Source organism: Scyliorhinus canicula, chromosome 11 (assembly GCF_902713615.1).
Source record: "Scyliorhinus canicula chromosome 11, sScyCan1.1, whole genome shotgun sequence".
Classification (NCBI taxonomy): Eukaryota; Metazoa; Chordata; class Chondrichthyes; order Carcharhiniformes; family Scyliorhinidae; genus Scyliorhinus; species Scyliorhinus canicula.
In genome coordinates, this window is record NC_052156.1 from 87,683,717 (window position 1) to 87,708,528 (window position 24,812).

At 48.3% G+C, this 24,812-nt stretch overlaps 1 protein-coding gene across 1 annotated transcript in view; it reads right to left on the reverse strand.

Annotated features, from left to right (window-relative positions):
- The window catches only part of dock3 (dedicator of cytokinesis 3), a 1,304,448-nt gene that overhangs the window by 620,858 nt on the left and 658,778 nt on the right, over positions 1-24,812 (reverse strand). Inside the window, 1 exon segment of the mRNA XM_038810823.1 lies at positions 12,780-12,868. Coding sequence (XP_038666751.1) covers positions 12,780-12,868 — 89 coding nt within the window.

The window sequence follows — 24,812 nt, forward strand, 5'->3', positions numbered from 1 at the left end:
ACTGTGGTCAACAGGGCTCTCAACCGCGACTGACCCTCTCCTCACTCACAGAACCAGAATAGGGTCCTCTTGTCCTCACTTTTCACCCCACCTGTATTCAAAGAATCAATCTCTGCCAGTTCCGCCAACTCCAGCATGATTCCACCACCAAACACATCTTCCCCTCACTCGCCTTGTCAGCATTCCGCAGGGACCGCTGTCTCCGGGATACCCTGGTCCACTCCTCCATCACCCCCATTACTCACCCTCTTCCCACGGCGCCTTCCCATGCAATCGCAGAAGGTGTAACACCTGCCCCTCTACCTCCTCCCGGCTCACCATCTCAAGCCCTAAACACTCTTTTCAAGTGAGGCAGAGCTTCACGTGCACCTCCTTCAATCTGGTCTATTGCATTTGCTGCTCCCAATACGGTCTATTCTACATTGAAGTGACGAAACGTAGACTGGGTGACTGCTTTGCAGTACACCTTCGGTTAATCCACAAGTAGGACCCAGACCTTCCTGTTGCTTACCATTTCAACTCACCGTCCTGCTCGCACGTCCATATGTCTGTCCTTGACCTGCTGCAATGTTCCAGTGAAGCCCAGCACAAACTGGAGGAACATCATCTCATCTTTCAATTCGGTGTGTTGCAGCCTTCTGGACTTAACACTCAGTTCAACAACTTCAGACTGAACTCGCTCCTCCACCTTCACCCCATTTTTATTTCTATCAATTTATTTTCATTTCTTCCATTGATCTGTTTTTCCCTCACCACTGTTTTCCCCCTTTCCCCACTCTACTTGGGCCAATTGTTCCTAGTTGCCCGATGACTCATTGCTCACCTTTGTTCTGCCATTCACAGATCCTAATCTCTTTACATGATACAATCAGTACCCTTCTTAGCCTTAATCATCCTCATTTACATTCCTTTTGTTTTCTGTCCTCGACATCTTTGTCAATCTCCACCTATTGCTGGCTCCTTATACGGGAATGGGACTATTTGGCGCCGCCCTTTTGGAGCCGATCATTTGGCGCCGACCTTTTGGCGCTCATCGGTTTTGGCGCTGGCCTTTTGGGCGCTCATCTGTTTGGCGCCAATTCAGACTACTTCAGCAATTAATGATAACAATCTACAGCCTTGGTGCTACATAAGCCTGTTCTCTTTTCACATTTGAAAGCTAGAAATACAGTTTTGCTTTTAATTTCTCTTAGACCCCATACCAGAAATGGCTGAAAAAATTCTAAGCAAGAGAGACAAACCAAAATTAACACACGATGGATATTTATACGTGTTTGATAAATATAGCAAAAGCGACCCATTGTTAATGTTTTGGAGATGCGAATTAAAAAACGAGTGTAAAGGTCGCATTCACACTAAAAACAATGAAGTAGTGAAGGAAGTGAACGGACATTCTCATGGTGCTTCAGCAGTGGGTGTGGAAGTTGCTACCATCAAAACAAGTTTGAAGCGTAAAGCTGAAGAAACTCTTGAAGTGCCGTCAACAATTCTAAACGGATGTCTTGAAAATAGTTCTCAAGCTGCACAAGCATCACTTCCAAACTCAGAGGCTATGAAAAAAATCGTAAGAAGAAAACAAAATCTAATAAAGTCTGCTCCTCCAAATCCTGCAAATTCAAGAGAGTTAGTGATCCCTGACGAGTACAAATGCTATGTGACGAGCAATGGTCAAAGTGAGAACTTTTTAATTGGCGATAGTGGTCAAGAAGATGAGAGAATTTTAATTTTTGGGAGACAGAGCTGGGTAGTTTTTTTACGTGATTCAGAAGTGTGGTATGGAGATGGGACATTTAAGATGTCTCCTCCGTTATTTTACCAGGTTTATGTCATTATGGCAAGAAGGCATGGTGGGGTTTTCCCTGTGTTGTATGCTTTATTACCGAATATGCGTCGAGTAACATACGTTAGAATGTTACGTTAGAAATAAATGTCATGTTTTTATCTATTATTATTATTAACCTATCATTACATTCCTGGCAATATATTCAATACACAACAAAGGTGCCAAAACAGCTGGGCGCCAAAATAATGAGCGCCAAATCAATTTAGCGCCAAAATGGCGGTGTCAAATGATCGGTGCCAAAAGGGCGGCGCCAAAACGTACCCGACCCCCTTATACAGCCCCACTGCTCCACGCCCCCCCCCCACCCCCATTACAGTATAAAACTGACCCCATTTCCAGTTTCTCGAGCTTTGACAAAGTGTCATCCTGACTCAAAATGTTAGCTCCCTTTTCTTTTCACAGATGCTGTCAGACCTGCTGAGATTGTCCAGTATTTTCTGTTTTTGTATAAAAAGACAAGCGCATTTACAGAACCGGTACTCTCCCTCTCTCCTGCTAAGAGTGCAGTCAAAGTTCTGTTCTTCAGCCTGCCTCAACAAACAGACATAGTGGAAACTCATGAAGGCAAGGGAAGAATGTGCAAACTCCACACAGGCAGTCACCCAAGGCTGGAATTGAACTGGCGCTATGAGGCAGCAGTGCTAACCACCGTGCCACCCCTAATCTTCATATACACCAGGAGAATGAAATTGGTAAAGGTGGTCCAGAAGATGACATTTTCTTGGAGAGATATGTTGTGTAACTGACTAGGGCTAAAGCTGTCTTAGATCAAGTATTGTGTAATGAAGCAGGGTTAATTAGCAAAGACACAGTGGAGGGTCTGCTGGGAAATAGTGATCATAATACCATTTAATTCCATGTGAAGATTGAAAGTGACATCGTCCCGTCACAACAGGAATCTAAACTTGAAACAAAGCCAGTTACATAGCTATGAGGGGAGAAATGGCGAAGATTGATTGGATAAATGGTGATAAACACTGGGAACATTTAAAGAAACACTGAAAAGTAAAAGCTCATAATGAAAGATACATGGCAGAATTCTCCGTTCCTGAAATTAAGTGTTGACACCGGGGCAGGTTTCATGGACTTCCACAAGAGCAAAACTAGCGCTGCACCTGGACTGATTCAACGACTGTTAAGGGGCTAGCACGGGGAACTTCTGTTGGCGTCCAGGGTGTGAGTGGTCACACACAAAGCAGCTCCTGCTTGAAGGCATAGAAAAGTACTCTCTTTACTCAAAATTGGGGGTTAACTTCAATGGAAAAATGTAACTGAGGATCGGAGAAGGTCCCCCCGGGAGTGGTATGTCTGCTGGTTACCAAACCCAGCCGTAGAAGGTGAAAGACTTGGCCAAGGAGTTGGAAGAGACCTGTGGTGCAGCTGCCAGTGGAAGGATGGTGGAGGGGGAAGGGCTAGTGCAATAGCAAAGTCCCTGATGAAACAGTTGATGGCGTTCATCAAGGAAGAGTTCCACCAGAGGAGGAAGGAGATGCAGGAGGATTGCCCGAAGGCCATCGAATAGGCTATGGCACCCCTGAAGGGCTTGATGGTGAGGGTGGAGAAATGCGTGGAGGTACAGGGGTCATAGATCCGAGAGATTGAGAGGGTGATGTCAGACCACAGAGATCGGGTGTTGGCATTGGAGGTGGGGCACTTAGGAGACCTTTGCAAGACATTGAGAGCAAAAGTGGAGGAGAAGTAAAATAGATTGAGAAGGCAGAATCTGCGGATAGTCGGCCTGCCTGAAGGAGTGGAAGGTGCGAGTGCCACAAAATACATTTTGAAGATGTTGGCAGGGCTGGTGGCGGCAGATGTGTTGGATAAGGCCTCTGAGGTGGACCGAGCTCACAGATCTTGGAGACAGAAGCCCAGAGCGGGGAGCCACTGTGCAGTGATCGTGTGGCTCCACATATTTGTGGAGAAGGAGAGGATTCTGTAGTGGGCCAGGGAGAACCGCAGCACCGAATGGGAGGGGAACAAGGTCGGAATATACCAGTACATTAGGACTGAGCTGGCAAAATGGTCTGTGGGGTTCCACAGAGTTAACACGGTGCTATAATGGCGGCAGATCAGGTTTGGGGTGCTCTACTCTGCGAAGCTTTGGGTGACATATAAAGACCAGGAGTACTATTTTGAGACACCAGAAGGAGCCAATGACTTTATCAAGGAGCATAAAGTGGGGGGGAGAACTAAACTGAACAATTTTGGGAGATGGAGGTGCTAGCACTTTGAATATGGGTAGAGTGGGGGTTGGGGGGGCTCTTCTTTTACTGTTGGGTTGACAAAGGGTAGCGGGGTGAAATGTTTGTAAGGGGACGGCTGTCCCCATCCCCCTCCTGCTGCTTGGGAAAGTGACTTGTGGTTCGAGATAAGTGTTTGTTCAGGAGGGGGAGGGGGAGGTCAGCGGGGTGCTCTCTTCACAGAACAGAGGGGTTAGGGCGGGGGACAGGGGCAGGAGGAGTGGGGGGTCAGTGGGAGGAGCCTTTGGGCAGGAGTTGCTACGCTGGAAGGTAATGCTGGTGAACGGAATTGAGGTGGGGCAGAAGGCCGAGAGAGGTGGCCTTAAGGGGGAAGGGCGGGGGAGTGGAAAGGGATGGTGATGCGAAGAGGCAAGGTTGGAGAAGAAACATTGTCAGGGGCCATGTATAGGGGTAGAGCCAAAAGCGGAGGATGGTGGACGGCAGAGGGGAATAAAGGTGTAAGCCCCTAATAAGAGCTGATAATATGGAACGTGCGAGGACTCAATGGATCGGTGAAGAGATCTTGGGTCTTTGCATACCTTAGGAGCTTGAAAGCGGAGGTGATCTTTCTGCAGGAGACGCACCTCCCACGTGATGGACCAAATTAGGCTAAGGAAGGGGTGGGTGGGTCAGCTTTTCCACTTGGAGTTTGATTCAAAGTCATGGGGGATGGCACTTTTGATGAGTAAGGAAACTGGGTTTGTGAGCGCAAAGGAAGTGAGGGACCGGGATGGGAGATATGTGACTGTGTTATGGGCCAGGGTTTAGAGAACCCCAAAACCATCAACACTGACTTTACATGGCCTAGTTTATTATAGTGAAAACATTTGAAACTTTTCATGTCTCTTCCACCCTCCTGGATTTCTTTTTTAATCTGAGGTACACTGGGGCAGCAGGGTAGCATGGTGGTTAGCATAAATGCTTCACAGCTGCAGGGTCCCAGGTTCGATTCCCGGCTGGGTCACTGTCTGTGTGGAGTCTGCACGTCCTCCCCCTGTGTGCGTGGGTTTCCTCCGGGTGCTCTGGTTTCCTCCCACAGTCCAAAGATGTGCGGGTTAGGTGGATTGGCCATGCTAAATTGCCCGTAGTGTCCTACAAAAAGTAAGGTTAAGGGGGGGTTGTTGGGTTACGGGTATAGGGTGGATGCGTGGGTTTGAGTAGGGTGATCATGGCTCAGCACAACATTGAGGGCCGAAGGGCCTGTTCTGTGCTGTACTGTTCTATGTTCTCCTTATTGTCTCCCATCAGATCACCTTTACTTTTACCACTTGAGTATTTCTCATGTCCCCAGTTTCTATCCCTCACAGGCTGAAACTGATGTCGGAAACCAAGCTTTGATTTATGAACTAATTCATAATCATCTGCCATTTCTGCTGCTAATCTCGCAGTTTTAACCCTCTGTTCTTCCACATGAGTTCTCACTACATCAGGAATTGAATTTTTAAACTCCTCCAAAACCATAATTTACCTGAGAGCTTCATACGTTTGGTCTATTTTCAAAGCCCTTATCCACCTATCAAAACCACTCTGTTTGAGCCTTTCAAACTCCATTTATGTTTGACCAAATTCTTTCCTTAAATTTCTCAACCTTTGTCTGTAAGCTTCAGGCACTAGTTCATATGCACCTAAGATGGATTTTTTCACCTCATCATATGGCTCAGACACCTCCTCTGGTAGTGATGCAAACACTTCACTAGCTCTACCTATCAGCTTTGTTTGAATCAGTAATGCCCACATATCCTGTGGCCATTTCATTTGTTTAGCCACCTTCTCAAATGAAATGAAAAAGGCTTCTCCCTCCTTCTAGTCAAACCTTGGCAATGCTTGGGCATATTTAAATAGATTCCCACCAAGCCTTTGACTTTGATGCTCTTTCTCACTATCCTCATCACTGTCATCCAACTGTACGTTTCCCTTTACGCCTGCCAATTTTAACTGACTGTCATGTTTCATGGCCATTTTCTGAAGTTCAAACTCTCTCTCTTTATCTTTTCCCTGATCTGTATCTCCCTTTCTCATTCTTTTTGTTCTGCTAGGGCGATTCTTTCTGTTTTCCTTTCTTCTCTCTCTTTTTCCTCGCTCTCTCTTTTGTATTCAAGCTGCTTTAATTCTTTCTCATGTTCCATTTGTTTAAGTTGCAACTGAATTTTTGCTATTTCCAATGAGTCAAACTGTATCTCAGGTGACTTTAAATGCTTAGCCACCACCATAATGATTTCATCTTTTCACATTTAATCAGGTAATGTTAACTGTAATGTTTTTGCCAAATCTAACAGTCTGCTTTTAGTCTCTGTCCGTAAGGTACTGCATGTGACCGTCTTCACCCCCAAAAACTTCAGAGCCTCTGAAAGAGCCATTGTCCACAACACACTCCCTACTTAAACTAAAATACCACACCTGAAAAGCAACCACAATATGCTCACCCCTCACTGTCTTTAAGTTCACTAAGCCAATCCAATAGATGGACTTTTATCCCGGACGAGCCCCCAATTTGTTATGGGCCAGAGTTTAGAGAACCCCAAAGTGTATCATAGAGTTCACCGACCCACAACTTTTAATAGATTGTGGTATGGGGAGCACAAGGCCCACTCTACAAGTGTGGTACAGCAGAAATGGAAAAGTATTTTTTAATGCAAAACAATGTTTATTCTATGAACTCAAGTTAACCTTTTTAAAACATACAATGAACATCTTCGCAACCATTAATTCAAATACAACCCCCAAAGAATACAACACTAAGTAATCCTTTAAGGTTTCCTTTTAACATCCATAAAACTTAAAACACCTTTTACCAGAAGCACATCAGGTTAAAATCACTACTGTTATTAGTTTTAAATCACCAGGATCGATTTACAGTCTTTAGATTACAGAGAGAGATTCACACACCTTCTGGCAGTGACTGCAGCTATCCAGCTCTGAAAACAAAACTACAACACACCCTGCAGCAAACAGCCTAAAATGAAAGTAAAAAGCCGACAGACAACCCAGCTCCACCCACTCTCTGACATCACTGATGAACCCCCATTTCTTCAAGGTACATTTCTTAAACACCCATTTCTTAAAGGTACTCTCACATGACAATTGTGAGTGGGGTATTAGAAGGGATGCCGGTGGTGTTGGTAAATGTGTATCCACCGAATTGGGATGACGTAGGTTTAATGTGGGGGTTGCTGACAGAAATCCCGATCATGGCTATGCACCAGCTGATTATGGGAGGAAATTTTAATTGTGTTCCAGAGCCGAGGGTAGATAGATCGAGCCTCAGGTCAATGGATAGGATAGATATGACAAAGGAGATGGGTGGGTTTATGGAAAAGATGGGTATGGTGGACCCGTGATGCTTCAAGAACCCAGGGGGAAGGGAATATTCCTTTTTTGCATGTGTACAGTGTATATCCCAGAATTTACTTTTTTGTGGTGAGCCGGGAGGTTTTGGTCGGGGTGGAGGGGGCAGAGTATGCGGGGATAGTAATCTCGGACCATACATCCCATTGGCTGGAGATTCGGCTCAGATTGGGATTGGAGCAGAGGCCGGGGTGGAGGCTCGATTCGAGGTTGTTGGCAGATGGAAGGTTTTGTGTAAAAGTGCAGGCTGTGATTAAAGATTATAGAGAATTGAACCAAAACGGGGAGGTGTCGGCGGCCACCTTTTGGGAAACGCTAAAAGCGGCGAGATTATCTTGTTCAAGGCACATGCGGATAGGGAAAAAGAGGGAGGAATGTGAACGGCTAATGAACAAGATATTGGAGGTAGGCAGGGAGTACCCGAGGGCGCCGACCATGGATGGATTGACGAGGAGGAAAAAATTACAGGGGCAATTTGATAGTCTGACAATGGGGAGGGCGGTAGGACAGCTGAGTAGGGCAAGAGGGGTGCAGTACGAAAACGGGGAGAAGGCGAGTCGAATCTTAGCACATCAGCTACGGAGGTAGGCTGCCTCCAGGGAAATGTCGAAGATGCGGACTGGGGCAGGGGAGGTGGTGTCAGAGCCGGGGAAGGTAAACGAGTCGTTTGGGGATTATTATATGGAGCTGTACAGGGTGGACCCGGGGGTGAAAGGGGGGACATGGGACGGTTCTTAGACAAAGTGGAGTTTCCACAGTTGGAGGAAGAGAAGAGGCAGGTGCTAGAGGAGCCCCTGGGGCTGAGGGAGATATTGGACAATTTCAGGGGTATGAAGTCGGGGAAGGTTCCGGGGCCTGACAGTTACCCAGTGGAATTTTGTAAGGAGTTCCTAACCGACCTGGCACCACATCTCTTGGGGACATTTAATGAGGCGTTGGAGAAGGGGGAGCTGCCGGAGACGATGACGCAGGCAGTGATCACATTAATCCCCAAAAATAGGATGAACCTGTTGGAATGTGGGTCGTATCGACCCATATCGTTGCTGAATACAGATGTTAAAGTGCTGGCTAAGTTGGTGGTGGGATGGATGGAAGGTTTTGTCCTGGGGATGGTTGCGGAGGACTAAACAGGCTTTTAAATGGCAGATAGCTTTCCAGCAATATAAGGGAACTGTTAGATGTGATCATGATCCCATCAAGAGCTCAAGTACCGGAGGTAATGGTGTCCACGGATGCGGGGAAGGCATTCAACCGGGTTGAGTGGCGGTACTTGTTTGAGTTCCTGGAAAGGTTTGGGTTTGGGCCAAAATTTGTGCAATGGGTTATATGTGGCATCGATGGTGAGTTTGCGGACCAATTACATGGGTTCACGGAACTTTGAACGACACAGGAACAAGGCAGGGGTGCTCACTGTTGCAGCTGCTGTTTGTGCTGGCTATAGAGCTTCTGGCAATGGCTCTTAGGGGGTCGGCGAGGGATTACGCGGGGACGAAGGGAGCATCGGGTGTCGCTATATTCGGACCGTCTACTATTGTAGGCTTCGGACTGTTGGAGAGCATGGAATACATCCTGTACATATCCGCAAAAAAAGGAATACTCCCTTCCCCCTGCATTCTTGAAGCGCCATGGGTCCACCAAACCCATCTTTTCCATTAATCCGCCCAGCTCTTTTGTCATATGTATCTTACCCATTGACCTGGGGCTCGATCTATCGACTCCAGAACATACTTAAAATCTCCTCCCATAATCAACTGGTGCGCGGCCATGTCCGGGATTGCTGCCTATTGGGGCCGTTTGGGGCGTCCTCGGGATATATGTGAAAGGTAGGGAAAACGAAGTGTGAACGAGTTGGGTTGGCGAGCCAATCTCGGGGGAATGCCATTTAAGGTAGCCAGATGCAGGTTTAGATACCTGAAGATTCAGGTAGCGAGGGAATGGGTGATGCTACACAAATGGAATTTAACAAAACTGGTGGAGGAGGCTAGGGAGGATCTCAAGAGGTGGGACACGCTGCACTTGACTTTGGTAGGGAGAGTCCAAGTGGTGAAGATGAACATTTTGCCGAGGTTCCTGTTCATATTCCAGACACTCCCGATCTTTATACCGAAGGCCTTCTTTCGAAAACTAGACACGATTATTTTGGACGTTGTGTGGGCAGGGAAGGTGCCAAGGGTTAAGAGGACCCCGTTCCAGAGGCAGAAGGGAGGGTTGGTGTTGTCAAACCTGCTACATTACAATTGGGCGACGAACGTGGAGAAAGTGAGGCAATGGTGGGAGGAGATGGGGCAGAATGGGTTAGGATGGAGGAGGAATCCTGTAGGGGGTCCAGAGGCATTGCCAATGGCACCAAGTAGATACTCAAAGAGCCCAGTGGTGCAGTCCACGGTGAAGATCTGGAACCACTTTAGGATAGAGGGGATGTCGGTTTTAACGCCATTGTGTGAAAACCATGGTTTTGAGCCGGGGGGATAGATGGCACGTATAGAACATAGAACACACAGTGCAGAAGGAGGCCACCCGGCCCATCCGCGTAACCCAATAACCCCTCCTCACATTTTTGGTCACTAGGGGCAATTTATCATGGCCAATCCACCTAACCTGCACGTCTTTGGACTGTGGGAGGAAACCGGAGCATCCGGAGGAACCCACGCAGACACGGGGAGAACGTGCACACTCCGCACAGACAGTGACCCAGCAGGGAATCGAACCTGGGACCCTGGCGCTGTGAAGCCACAGCGCTATCCACTTGTGCTACCGTGCTGCCAACGGAAGTGGAGAGAAATGGGGCTGGTTAAGGGATTTGTATTTGGCAGAAGCTTTTGAATTGAAGGAAGGGTAGAGTTCCCGAGAGGAAGTAAGTTTAAGTACCTGCAGGTCAGGGACTTTGTGCAGAAGATTTGCAAAGATTCCCCCAGGTTGCCGAGGTACACCCTGCTGGAGCGACTGTTGCTTCCGGATGAGGAAGGGGAGGGCAGGATCGGAGACATATACAGGTGGCTGAGAGAACAGGGAGTTCAGCGGGTGGTGAAGATTAGAGAAGTGGGAAGGGGAGCTGGGAGGGGAGATAAACTGGGGAGTACGGAGTGAGGCGCCACGAAGGGTAAATGTGACCTCTTCTTGCGCAAGGATGAGCCTGATACAGTTCAAGATGGTACACAGGGTACACATGACTCAGTCAGGAATGAGTGGGTTCTTCCAGGGAGTGACAGATGAGTGTGAGAAGTGTGGGCGGGACCAGCGAATTATGTTCATATGTACTGGGGCTGCGAAAAGCTGGAGTGATTTTGGGTGGGAGTGTTCGCAGCATCTGCAAGGATAGTGGAAGGGGAAGTTGAGCCGGACCCTTTGCCAGTGATATTTGGGATATCGGAGAAGCCAGAGCTGGAGGAGAGGAGGAAGGACGATGTTGTGGTCTTCGCATCTCTGATTGCCCAGTGAAGAATTTTATTAGAGCGACGGTCAGCAACACTGCCGGGGGTAGCGGCCTGGCTGGGTGACTTCTATGACTTTCTTCAGCTGGAAAAGATCAAATATGAATTAAGGGGTTCAGCAGAGGGTTTCGAGGCAAGGTGGAGGATGTTTGTGGCCGTGTTTGAGGAAGTGTATGTCGCGCATGGTGGTGAGCGAGAAAAGGGGAAAGTTTGTACCAACTGTATATATAGCTGTGTGTTGGGAAGTTTGTTTCCCGAATGGTTTATGTGTTGTAACATTCTATATATGTTTGGCATAAAATACATTAAAAAAATATAGGGGCTGGCATGAGCGCCACGTGGAACACAATCGATGCTAATGAGAAAATACCACCTTCTGGCCTCCTCCGCGATTCCCCCGGCTCTGGCAGAAGCACTCCGGTCAGTGGCATGGCTGTCAGAAAACTATGGCGATGTTGGACACTTTCCGAACCTCTCTCTCTCCCTCAGCAGCCATGGCGCCTTTTAAAAGTACAAGTGAACCTTGCCAAAGGGAATGCATTCCGGTAGAGGCAGAGAATCGTGTAGGCCCCAGAGAATACCGGGTCAGGCCCGCTAAGGGCCTGTTATACCAAGGTTGTTTTCTATATGTACGGAGTGGAACTCATTGATGCCGCTGTTGAGGCACTGGAGAATTGCGATTTGGCGTGAAACTGGCATCCAGGATCTAACAATCGCCTCTTGACATTCAATGGCATTACCATCGCTGAATCCCCTACAATCAACATCCTGGGGGTTACCATTGAACAAAAACTGAACTGGACTAGCCACATTAATACTGTGGCTACCAGGGCAGATCAAAGGCTAGGAATCCTACAGTGAGTAACTCACCTCCTGACCCCCCCAAAGCCTGTCAACCATCTACAAGGCACAAGTCAGGAATGTAATGGAATACTCTCCACTTGCCTGGATGAGTGCAGCTCCAACAACACTCAAGAAGCTCAACACCATCCAGGACCAAGCAGTCCACTTGATTGCTCCCCCTTCCACAAAGATTTAAACCCTCCACCACCAACGAACAGTGGCAGCCGTGTGTACCATCTACAAGATGCACTGCTGTTAGTCACCAAGGTTCCTTCGACAGCACCTTCCAAACCCACTACCATCTAGAAGGACAAGAGCAGCATATACCTGGGAACCCCACCACCTGGATGTTCCCATGCAAGTCACTCACCTGCACGTCTTTGGACTGTGGGAGGAAACCGGAGCACCCGGAGGAAACCCACGCAGACAGGGGGAGAACGTGCAGACTCCGCACAGACAGTGACCCAGCAGGGAATCGAACCTGGGACCCTGGCGCTGTGAAGCCACAGTGCTAATCACTTGTGCTACCATGCTGCCCAAATAAGTGAAAGATTTCCTGTGATCAGACACTGGGTGTAAACCAGTTTCTGCGGCGCTGTGGTTGGGAGTCACTCAATATGTAGTCTCAAGCACTCAGTGTTAGGTTACCTATTCTCAGAATAATTAACGATCATTTCACTGTTATAATTTAATCCATACTTAACACTACATTACTTATTCGTTCAACTTGCTTAAGCTGGTGAGTTTAATTATCGAAGAGAATCATGAACTGATGAGCAATTATAATGGCTGTAGAGTTGCAGCAACTAAATTTTTCAACATTAACAACTTGCAAAGCTTGAGATAGTGAGTGGCTTGGTTTTTTTTTGAGAGCCAATTATAAATTATAAGGATGCTTGTTAACGGCAGCAATCTAAATACAGAGTACGATATAGAAGTACAATGGGATATAATAGCATTCCTCCTATGCACACAGGACAAAATTTACTGATCAAGGGCTCAGGTTTGGGGCAGAAAAATCTCAAAGGATAATTTTCACATATGGGCTAAGAGTTTAAATAGCATGGAAAGATTTACCGTAATTTGTGCTGGCAGCTGTGTACTTGTTACTAGATTTGCGAATGATATTTTCATGGATTTGATACCATTCATTTTCATTATTGCACCTGTTAAAAAAAAACACAAGGAAAATAAGAAAAGTTAGAAATAATTTTCAGCAAATCATAGGGCAGAGAACGACTTCCACAAAAGCTCAATCTACCATTTCACACAAACACCAAAATTGAGGTTCAGAGATTTCTCACTTTAATGCAAGATTAGCCAAATGGCAGTGAATTCAGCAGCAGCTTTCATATATTCAGCCATAAACGTAAGAGCAAGAGACACATGAAAGAACACCATGTTTTACTGCAAACTATCAGAAATTATTATATTATTTTAGCGCATAATGTAGTCGATGATAATGTTGCAGTAATGAACAGTTTTTTAAAAAAACATGTTAATTTGTTCATCATTCCCAAAATTTGATGTTTAATGACATCCCTAGAAGGCAATTCAGGATTGTAGCATAGTGCTTATGCTTCTGGGTTAGTATCCCAGAAATACAGATTTATAATCCAGAGATGCGGGTTCCAATGCCATCATGGCAGTTGGGGAATTCAGTTAATTAAATAAATATGGAATAAAAAGCTATCATCAATAATAATGACCATGAAACTACTGGATTAAAAAAAAAGTAATCAGAGAATTTACAATGCAGAAGGAGGCTATTTGGCCCATCAAGTCTACACCGGCCCCTGAAAGAGCACCGTACCTCAGCCCACATCTCCACCCTATCCCCGAACCCAGCAACCCACCTAACGTTTGGACACAATGGGGTAATTTAGCGTGACCAATCCACCTAACCCACACATCTTTGGACTAATGTACCAAAGTCCACTTTAAATAAATCATCTGCAAATTCCAAAATAAATTAGTGGAACGACTGCTCACCACCACATCCTCGAGGTTATTTGAGATGACCGTAAATGCTGGCATGACCGTAAGATGGCAGTAAATGCTGACCTTGCGTGAAAGCACACATACATTGAATAACAAAAAGGTCTTGAAACTGATTTGCACTTGTTGAGAATAAAAAAGATAGCAACAGCTGTCAGACCATTAAGTGGCTGTCCAGTGATAGAACTGCAGGTGGCATTCTACACTGTCAATCAGCCTCCATGAGGGCCAGATATTGGTACAGAACATTTCTTATTTTCTGTGCAGTTTGGATATGAAGACACCATTTGTGCAGGTCCTAACATCAGATGGTCAAGCAATAACCATGAACAGATGTCTTCCCTCTTTGAGGCCCCTTGCTAAGCTGCTGTCACACTGGCATGAGTGCATTGGTGTGTGCAACAGCATTTGTGCCTCTTGAAGGTTTCCATGGATACAGACATGTTTAGGTCATGATTAAAAGGATGCACACTAGTTTAGTACTTATCCCGTTACACAGGGCCACAAACTCTGTAAAATAGTGCGGCTTCTGAGGATGACTCCAATGTTATGGTTGAAGGTGACTTCTGCCTCCATTATTTTGAGATTGATAACCTTTCATGAAATGTTGAAGATGACAATGAAGGTCCTATTGTCTCTCCTGCATTGAAGCTTGAAGGGAACTGCGCTTGTATCAACTACTCTTCACTATATTCCTCCTGGAATCTTGCAGCTATGAGGTGTTTGCTGATGAATGGTCTATAAGAACTAAAGGATTGCTATATATTCCTCTGGTGGGGCTTATGGATGAGAAGTGTAACAAAGAAGAAGCAGCAGCTTGACCACGAGAAAAGTCAGGGTGCAACATGGAAAAAGGTGGTGGAAAGCGCTGGGACATCGTTGCCCTCCCAGAGCAGCTTGTCAATTTTTTAAACAACAAGTTCCAGCAGCAGTGGAAATGGGTCTCAGAGGACCAGGCTAAGGTGGTGGAGCCGCTCAGGGCGACTATCGAGAGAGTGGAGCAGAGGCTGGAGACGCAGGACCTGGCACTCCGGAAGGTGGGAGAGTCAATGGGGGAACATGAGGATTGGCTGGCCTCGCAGGAGGTGGTGTTTGTGACGGACAGCCAAAAGAGATTGAGCGAGAAGGTGGAGGGCCTCTGGAATTGTTCCAGAGGCAGAAGGCAGAATCTCCGAATCGTGGGTGTGGTGATATGCATAGCAATGTGTTTAGTTGGATATACGACCTCCGACCAGCAGGTGGGGACAGTAATCTACCATGTGACTACAGATGGGCAGTTGGCAGTAAGTCATACTGGAGGACAGTCGCATTAGAAGTAGCTCCAGAAGAATTCACTTATTCGTTATCGTTTGTATCATAGTTCGTTAGTTATATTTACACGTGTTAATTTTGTGAATAAACTATCTTACTCGTCAAAGAACTAGATGTTCCGTGTGCATTTTTACCACGGCCACAACACAGAACATAACATGGTACCAGGATTTTAGAACAATTGAAAATAACTATGTAGAAGATGGGACGAAACAGACCGAAGGAAGAAAAAGAAAATTCTTCCACCTACCTGTTAAACTAACAGCAACTGGAACTCAATGCACAGAAAGACTATTGAGTTAGAGTTGGAAGGTCTGACGGCTCCTCACCAGCTTTAAGTCACCAAGTCCAAAGATGTGCGGGTTAGGTGGATTGGCCATGCTAAATTGCCCGTAGTGTAAGGTTAATGGGGGGATTGTTGGGTTACGGGTATACGGGTTATGTGGGTTTAAGTAGGGTGATCATTGCTCGGCACAACATCGAGGGCCGAAGGGCCTGTTCTGTGCTGTACTGTTCTATGTTCTATGTAATGGAGACGAAAATTGTCATGTTTTTAAGCAACAATTCAAACTCTATGTTGCAGCCTTGGCCTGTCGGCACAACCTGACATGAGGCGTATTGCATTGCTGCTCACGGTAGCAGGTCCTCAAGCCATTGAAATTTACAATACCTTTGCGTTTGACAGCGAAGCAGAAAGCAAAACCTTCAATAAATTCTTTGATCAACATTTCTCCCCGAAAAACAATGAAACGTTTGAGCATTATATCTTTTGCACGCATACTCAGAAGGCAGGCAAATCTTTCGAGACTTTCCTAACTGACTTGCGGTCGTACAAGTTTAGTGCTTCAAAGTCGTCGATGATCCGCGATCAGATAGTGTTTGGAATATCAAATGATAAGGTACGCGAGAGGCTATTGAGGGAAGAAGAGCGTCAACTAGAAAACGCTGTCAATATTTGTCATGGCTGAGAGCTTGCTGCACAGCAGATTAGCACTTAATTTTAAACATTTTTCTGCCAATGTGGCAGAAGACGCCAGTGCCATAAGCATAGTGACGCAGGCCATTTTAAATGGATGACAGGATCCACCATTTTGTGCCAGAGATGCGCCAATCGACATGGGTCACGACAGTGTCCAGCATTTGGGAGGGTGTGCTCCAAGTGTGGCAGAACAAATCACTTTGCGAGGCAATGCTTTTCACGTCCAACAGTGGACCAAATAGGATCAGTCAACATGGTTGATGAGATGTGCATTGAAGACCTGTTTTTCGTTGATCTGATTTCGACTGAGGACGCGATGAGTCCGAATATGCAAAGTAAAAAAGTCTTATTTACGGCAATAATGCTGGTGATGCTGATACCATGGAGACAGATGGACAATTCCATTGATGCTGAATGGCACTTTAATTAAATGCAAGCTTGACATGGGTACGAGGGCCAACCTTATCAATCGGTCAGATTTAAATAGGCTGAGAGTCAAACCGACCATCGTCAATCAAACAAGTCTGCTGAGAGGCCACAATGGGACGGAGATTATGACGTTGGTGCATATGAGCTTGAAGCATGGGTACACAACAGAAGTCACACCATATAATCTTCCATTGTGGAGCGGATGTGTGAGGCACTGAACCTAGTTGAGCGGTTGTACATTCCAGACAGCACTGCGAAAGAGGATCACTGCAAATGGCAATGAGATGAAGTGGAGCAGTTATCCGAGGAGATAAAAGCAAAAGTCAAGGTGAAGGAAGATAAACCAGATGAAGAGATGTAGGAGCCAAAAGGAATTCCAGAATTCTGGTTGACAGTCTTCAAAAATGTGGATTTTCTCAGTGACGTGATACAGAAATATGATGTGAGCCTTTCTTAAAGCATTTACAAGATTTACAGATGAAATTTTCAGATCCTGGACAGTCAATGAGTTTTACTCTGGAATTTAAGTTTAAGCCAATGAGTATTTCATGAATAAAGCAGTGACAAAAAAATACCACATGGAATCGCAGCCTGATTGGTCCAACTTTTTATTCTTTGATGAATTAGAAATTATAGGGTGCACAGGAGTTCACAGAAGTGCAGTGGAGGCTGGTTGGTGTGTTGATGGGGGTTGGGATTGTTACTCTATGTGGGGGGCTGCTGAAAGGGGAGGGACTTTTGAAGTACGATATGAGGGGGGTTAATGACGGTGGACATCTGAGGGCGGGCCATGTGATCAGCGGTCGGGGGACACCCCCCCACCCTCCGCCAGAGGCTGGCCCAAGAGGGGATATGGTTGATCGGCTGGGAGGGGGGGGGGGGGGGGGGGGGTCCCCCGACCAGGCTGATCACATGGAATGTGCAAGGGCTAAATGGGCCGGTCACAAGGTCCCTCGTGTTCGCGCATTTGAGGAACTTAAAGGCAGATGTGGCATTCTTGCACCTGACAATTGTGGATCAAACCAGGCTAAGGAAAGGGTGGGTATGTCAGGTCTTTCATTCAAGATTAGATTTGAAGACACGGGGTTGTGGTGGTCCTGATAAATAAGCGTATAATGTTTGAGGTGGGGAACATAGTGACAGACTCCGGGGGGTTCGTTATGGTGAGTGGGAATGCTTACGCCCAAAACTGGGCCGATTTAGAGTTTATGAGGTAGGTGCTGGGCCTGACTTGCACCGGCTGATAATGGGGGATGGATTTTAACACTGTTATTGAGCCAAAATTGGACTGGTCCAGTCCTAGGTCGGGGAGGGATCAGTGATGGCAAGGGAATTGATAGGGTTTATGGAGCTTATGGGGGAATGGACCCGTGGTGATTTAGAAGGCAAAGGGCGAGGGAACTTCCCACGGACATAGGGTGTACTCCCGGATCGACTATTTTGTGATGGACAGGACGTTGTTGGTGGGGGTGGTCGGTTTGGAGTACTCAACGATTGTGGTCTCGGACCACGGGCCGTATTGGGTGGACTTACAGGTGGATCGTGGCGGGGGGGGGGACTGAAAGCGTTGGATGTGGGACTGTTAGCAAACAAGGAGGTTTGTGAGCGGGTGAGGGCTACTATTCAGGGGTATGTGGAGTTGAATGACAAGGGAGAGGTTTCGGCTGCCACACTATGGGAGGCGTTGAAGGGAGTGGTGAGGGGGGAGTTTATATCAATATGGGTGCAGAGAGACAAGACGGAGCGGGCGGAGATGGCGAGGTTAGTGGATATGATTCTGCAAATGGATAGGTAGCATAGTGGTTAGCACTGTTGCTTCACAATGCCACGGTTCCAGGTTCGATTCCCGGCTTGGGTGACCCATAGCACATATCACATAGATACAGATATCACACAGATAGTGACTATCTGTGTGGAGTCTGCACGTTCTCCCTGTGTCTGTGTGGGTTTCCTCCCACAAGTCCCGAAAAACATGCTTGTTAGGTGAATTGGACATTCTGAATTCTCCCTCAGAGTACCCGAACAGGTGCCGGAGTGTACCGCTGAGGGGATTTTTACCGTGACTTAATTGCAGTGTTAATGTAAGCCTACTTGTGACAATAATAAAGATTATTTAAAAAAATTATTAAATGAGGTATTCGGAGGCCCCGGAGGCGGTGTTGTTGAAGGAGCGGCAGAAACTCTAGATGGAGTTTGGACTAATATCTACGGGTAAGGCGGTGGGACAATTGGGGAGGGCTGGGGGGCAGTCTATGCATATGGGGATAAAACGAATAGGATGTTGGCACATCAACTGAGGAAGCAGGAGGTGGCAAGGGAGATCGGAAAGGTGAAGGATAGAAGGGAGAGCACCGTCTTGGACCCAGTGGGGGAGAATGGAGTGTTTGAGGACTTTTATAAGCGGTTATATGATTCGGAACCCCGGGCGGGCTGGAGGGAATGAGGCGTTTCGTAAACTGGTTGGAATTCCCTAAGGTGGAGGAGGACCTGGTGGAGGGACTAAGAGCCCCCATTGGGCTGGTGGAGGTATTGGAGGGTATGAGGTGATGCAGGCGGGGAAGGCCCCGGGCCCGGTGGGTTCCCAGTGGAATTTTGTAAAATATTTTAGGGGGACCTGGGGCCCCTGCTGGTAAGGGCATTCAACGAGGCGAGAGGGAGATTGGGGTGCTCCACCCTATGTTATCGCAGGCCTCGATCTCCTTAATTTTAAAGAGGGATAAGGACCCGGAGCAGTGTATGTCGTTTGGGCCAATTTCATTGCTAAATGTGGGCGCTAAGTTTCTGGCCATGATCTTGGCCTCACAGATTGAGGACTGTGTTGGGGGTGATAAGGGAGGATCAGACGGGGTTTGTAAAGGGGAGGCATCTGTTGGCTAATATTAGGCGTTTCTTAAACATTATAATGATGCCCCCAGAGGGATGAAATGTGGAGCTGGCGGTCGCCATGGATGCAGAGATGGTCTTCGACCGGGTGGAGTGGAACTATTTGTGGGAGGTTTTGGGGCGATTTAGATTTGGATAAAGATTTGTAGATTGGGTCTGGCTGTTATATTGGGCGCCAACAGCGAGTGTGCGGACGAATCGGGTGAGCTCGGAGTTTTTAAGGTTGCACCGAGGGACGAGGCAGTGATGCCCACTGTCCCCGTTGCTGTGGGGGAGGGGGGGGAGCATAGGGTCTCGCTGTACGCGGACAACCTACTGTTCTATATATCAAACCGTTTGGCAGCTATTGGGGAGATTATGGGCATATTGGAGGAATTCGTCCGGTTCTCGGGGTGCAAATTGAATATGTTGAAGAGTGTGGTTTTCCCCATCCAAGCGAGGGGGCAGGAGAGGAGGTTGGAGGAGTTGCGGTTTAGAGTAGTGGGGGCGAGCTTCAGGTATTTGGGAATTCAGGTGGTGCGGGGGTGGGAGCAGCTACGCAAGCTGAATCTGGCTCGGTTGGTGGAGCAAATGATGGGGGATTTTAGGAGGTGGGAAGTCGTTGACAGAACGGGTGCAATCGGTGAAGATGATGGTTCTCCCGACGTTCTTATTTGTGTTCCAGAATCACCCAATCTTTAACCCAAAGGTTTTTTTAGGAGGGTTAATGCACTGATATTGGGGTTTGTCTGGACCTGTAAAGCCCTGCGGGTGAAGAAGGTGCTGCTAGAGCGGGGTCAAGGGGGCAGCGGGATGGCTCTTCCAAACTTGATGAATTATTATTGGGCGGTGAATATAACTATGGTTAATAAGTGGGTAGTGGGGAGGGGTTAGAATAGGAGTGGATGGAGGCAGCGATGGGCGGGGTTTGGGATCTATTCGTTGGGGACAGCTTTTCGAGATTGGAGGGGTTGGTGGAGGAATTTGAGCTGCCCAGCGGGAATCTGTTCCAGTATTTACAGCTGAGGAATTTTGTTTGTAAGCAGGTGCTGACCTTTCCCCACCTGCTGCCACTGGGGCTACAGGATAAGGTGGTGTCAGGAGTGGGTGAGGGCAGAGTGTCGGAAATCTATAAAGAGTTAATGGATTGGGAGGGAGCCCCGATAGGGGTAGTGAAGCGTAAATGGGAGGAGAGTTAGGGAGGGAGGTGGAAGCTGGGTTGTGGGAGGAGGCTTTAAGGAGAGTGAACGCATCTTCTTCATGTGCTAGGCTTAGCCTAAATCAGTTCAAGGTGGTTTACAGGGCACATATGACTGTGGCCAGAATGAGCAGGTGTTTTGATAGGTGTGGGCGGTGCGCGGATGGGCTTGCGAATTATGTCCACATGTTTTGGGCCTGTCCGAAGCTGGAGGGATTCTTGCAGGAGTTTTCTGACCAGGGGCGAAAATCTCCGCGGACCGACGTGACGTCCATTTCCGGCGGGAAAAAGCGGTGTGCATGACTCCGGCGTCCGGGCCTTCTTTTAAGCTGGCAATCTCCGTTCCCGGAAGGGCCAGCAGCGGACTGACGCGATAGTCGTCAGTTTCTCCAGCTGCGGAAGTGGCGAGTCCCGGCGTTTGTGTGGTGGGGAGAGAGAGAGACCCAGTGGGGTGGGGGGAGAAGAGCGACCCGGCATGGGGGGGGGGGGGGGGGGGGGGGGGGGGGGGGGGGAGAGAAGAGCGACCCGGCATTGGGGGGGGGGGGGGGGGGGGGAGAAGAGCGACCCGGCATTGGGGGGGGGGGGGGGAAGAGCGACCCGGCATTGGGGGGGGGGGGGGGGGGGAGAAGAGCGACCCGGCATTGGGGGGGGGGGGGAGAAGAGCGACCCGGCAGGGGGGGGGGGGGGGGAAGAGCGACCCGGCGTTGGGGGGGGGGGGGGGGGGGGGGGGAGAAGAGCGACCCGGCATGGGGGGGTGGGGGGTTGGGGGCAGAGGCGTGCAGAGAGGGGGGGCGACGGATGCCCGGGGCCAACGCACCATCGGCCCCCCCCTCTGTACGCCGCTACCCCCTACCCCAACCACCCCCCCCTCACCACCCCTACCTTCCTCCAACGCCCCTACCCCCCTCCCCACCACCCCTACCCCTACCATCATCAATGGTTGACGACGTTTTAAAGCAACTGTGATTTTCGCCGACGTGACCCGTGGCCACGTCGGCGGGACTTCGGCCCATCCGGGCCGGAGATTTGTGGACACTAAAAAAAAAATGAAATCCCGCCGGCGCCAGCTGTTTTCAGAGGCTGCCGGCGGGATTTGCACAACGCCGGTTTTTGGCCGGTGGGAGATTTAAAAACAGTGCGGGAGCGGAAATAACGCCGCTGCCCGCCGATTCTCCGACCCTGCGTGGGGTCGGAGAATCCCGCCCATTATGTCAGAGGTCTTGAGGGCGAAGGTGGTCGAGTCCACGATTGGCAATCATTTGAGTGTGAGAAGACCCAGAAGTCCAGGGGGTGAGAGAGGCCGATGTCTTGGCCTTTGCCTCCTTGGTATCCTGGAGACGGATCTTATTGGAATGGACGGACCCGGGGACGTGAGACGGTGGGGTGGAAGATATTTATTTACTTTGGTTATTTGCATTCTGTTTGCTTTCTTTTTTATGGCTGTGTTTGATGTACATATATAAATGTCTCAATAAAAATAGGTAAAAAGAAAATGAAGACAACCGGGTGGTAGCAGTGCTGCTCAGCAAGGGATGGCCTTTGAAGTCGGCAGTGTTGTATCGACCTGAAGGGCAGGTACCTGATGGTTAATGGGGAGTTGGGAAGGGATGCCTGTGGTGCTAGTGAATATTTATGCCCCAAACTGGGATGATGCGGATGTTTTGAGGCAGGAGGATGGTTTAGAGAAGATTCCAGACCTGGATACCAGGGGCCTCACGGTAGCATGGTGGTTAGCATCAATGCTTCACAGCTCCAGGGTCCCAGGTTCGGTTCCCGGCTGGGTCACTGTCTGTGTGGAGTCTGCACGTCCTCCCTGTGTGTGCGTGGGTTTCCTCCGGGTGCTCCGGTTTCCTCCCACAGTCCAAAGATGTGCGGGTTAGGTGGATTGGCCATGCTAAATTGCCCGTAGTGTAAGGTTAATGGGGGGATTGTTGGGTTACGGGTATACAGGTTACGTGGGTTTAAGCAGGGTGATCATTGCTCGGCACAACATCGAGGGCCGAAGGGCCTGTTCTGTGCTGTACTGTTCTATGTTCTATGATACACATCGGCTGATTATGGGGGGATTTCAATACGGTTCTGGATCCTAGGTTAGACCGGTTATGCCCTAGGTCCATGAAGGTTTCTGATTTGGCTATGGGATTGATGGGGTTTATGGAACAAATGGGAAGGAGGACCCATGGCGGTTTTGGAGGCCGAGGGTGAAGGAGTTTTCGTACTTTACACGGTGTACTCCCGAAGAGATTTCCTTGTACTGGATAAGGTGCTGTTGGCGGGGGTGGTTGGTTCTGAGTGTTTGGCGATAGTGGTTTCTGACCACATGCCGCACTGGGTGGATCTGCGGGTGGTGCAGAGAGGCTCAGCAGCTACAGTGGAGGATGGATGTGGGATTACTAGCGGACAAAGGGGTCTGTGAGAGGGTGAGTGCAGCCTTTCAAAATTATGTGGAGCTGAATAATACAGGAGAGGTCACGGCCCCCATGCTGTGGGAGGTATTGAAGGTCCGCTGAGTGTAAGGGGGAGAATTTATTTTGACTTTTGAATTGGAGCCAACCGGGGAGGAAGGCATGAGGCAGTTCTTGGATGGGCTGGAGTTCTCAAGAGTGGAGGAAGAAGTGCAAGGATTGGGGTCCCGATTGGGCTGAGGGAGGTGATGAACTGTCTGGAATCTATGCAGGTGAGGAAGGCACCGCATCCAGGTGGGTTTCCAGCCGAGTTTTATAAGAAGCTTGGTTTGGAGCTGGGGCCTCTGCTTGTTTAGATGTATAATGAGTCAATGGCAAGGGGGGAACTTCACATTTCATTGTCGCAGGCATCCATATCACTGATTTTAAAGAAGGACAAAGACCCGGAGCAGTGTGGATCACACTGTCCGATTTCACTGTTAGATGTGGATGCAAAGCTGCTGATGAAGGTATTGGCGTCATGGATAGAGGGTTGTGTGCCAGGCGTGACAGGAGCGGACTAGACGGGATTTGTGATGGGGCGACAGCTGTTGGTGAATGTACGCAGGCTGCCCAACGTTATTATGATGCCCTCGGAGGGCAGGAAGTGGAAGTGGTAATGGATGCAGAGAAGGTGTGTGACTGGTTTGAGTGGGCATATTTGTTGGAGGTGTTGGGTCAGTTCGAGTAGGGGCTTGTGGATTGGGTTTGGCTGTTGTATAATGCGCTGAAGGCTCGTGTCCTGACGAATAGGAATAACTCGGACTACTTTGGGCTACTCCAGGGGACGAGGCAGGGGTGCTCGCTCTACCCGCTGCTTTGTGCTCTGGCGATAGAGCCCATGGCAATGGCGCTTAGGGCATCGAGGGGCTGGAGGAGGGTGAGCGGGGAGAGCTCAAGCACAGGGTCTCTCTGTATGTAGACGAACGACTTCCTGTTGTACATTTGAGACTAAGTGGGAAATTTCGATAGGATCATGGAGATCCTGGGGGAATTTGGCCATTTCTCAGGATATAAATTGAACATGGGAAAAATCAAGGTGTTCCTGAGGAATGCCAGGGGGCAGGGGAGGAGGTTGGGGGAGTTGCTGTTCTGGGTGGTTGGGGGTTTCCGCTATCTTGGCGGGGAGTTGGGCACAGCCGCGGAACTTGGCATGTTTGGTAGAGGGTATGAAGGCGGATTTCAAAAGGTGTTGACCTCGGAATTTTCACAGTAACTTCATTGCAGTGTTAATGTAAGCCTACTTGTGACACTGATAAACATTTTTATTATTATTGTCTTTGGCAGAGCGTGTACAGATGGTAAAAATTACTTTGCCGCCCAAGCTTCTGTTCGTATTTAAGAACCTCCCCACCTTTGTCCCCGAGGCCTTTTTTTAGAAATGTGAATGGGATGATTTTGAACTTTATGTGGGTGGGAAAAGCCCCCCTGCGTGAGGAAGATGTTTCTGGAAAGGGATTGGGAGGGCTGCTGGCTTTGTGAACCTGTTGAATTACTACTGGGCAGCAAACATCGGAATGGTTAGGAAATGGGCGGTGGAGGATGGGTCGGTCTGGGGGCAGGTGGAGGCGGTGTCAAGTAGTGGGACCAGTTTGGGGGCACTGTTGTTGGCGCCTCTTCCGTTCTTACTGGTCTGATACTATGTGAGCCCGAAGGTGACATCAGTGTTGAAGGTTTGGAACCAATCTAGGCAAAATTTCAGATTGGAAGGTGAAGGGGGGGGGGGGGGGGTTTTCAGCGATGATACCTCTTGAAACTAAATAGTTCGCATGTCACAAGAGTAGGTTTACATAAGTTACTTTATTAAGGATTGAAATGAATTATAGGACTGAGTAATCATATTGACCATTAAACATATATTTTTAGGGCATAGCAGTAATAAGTAATCA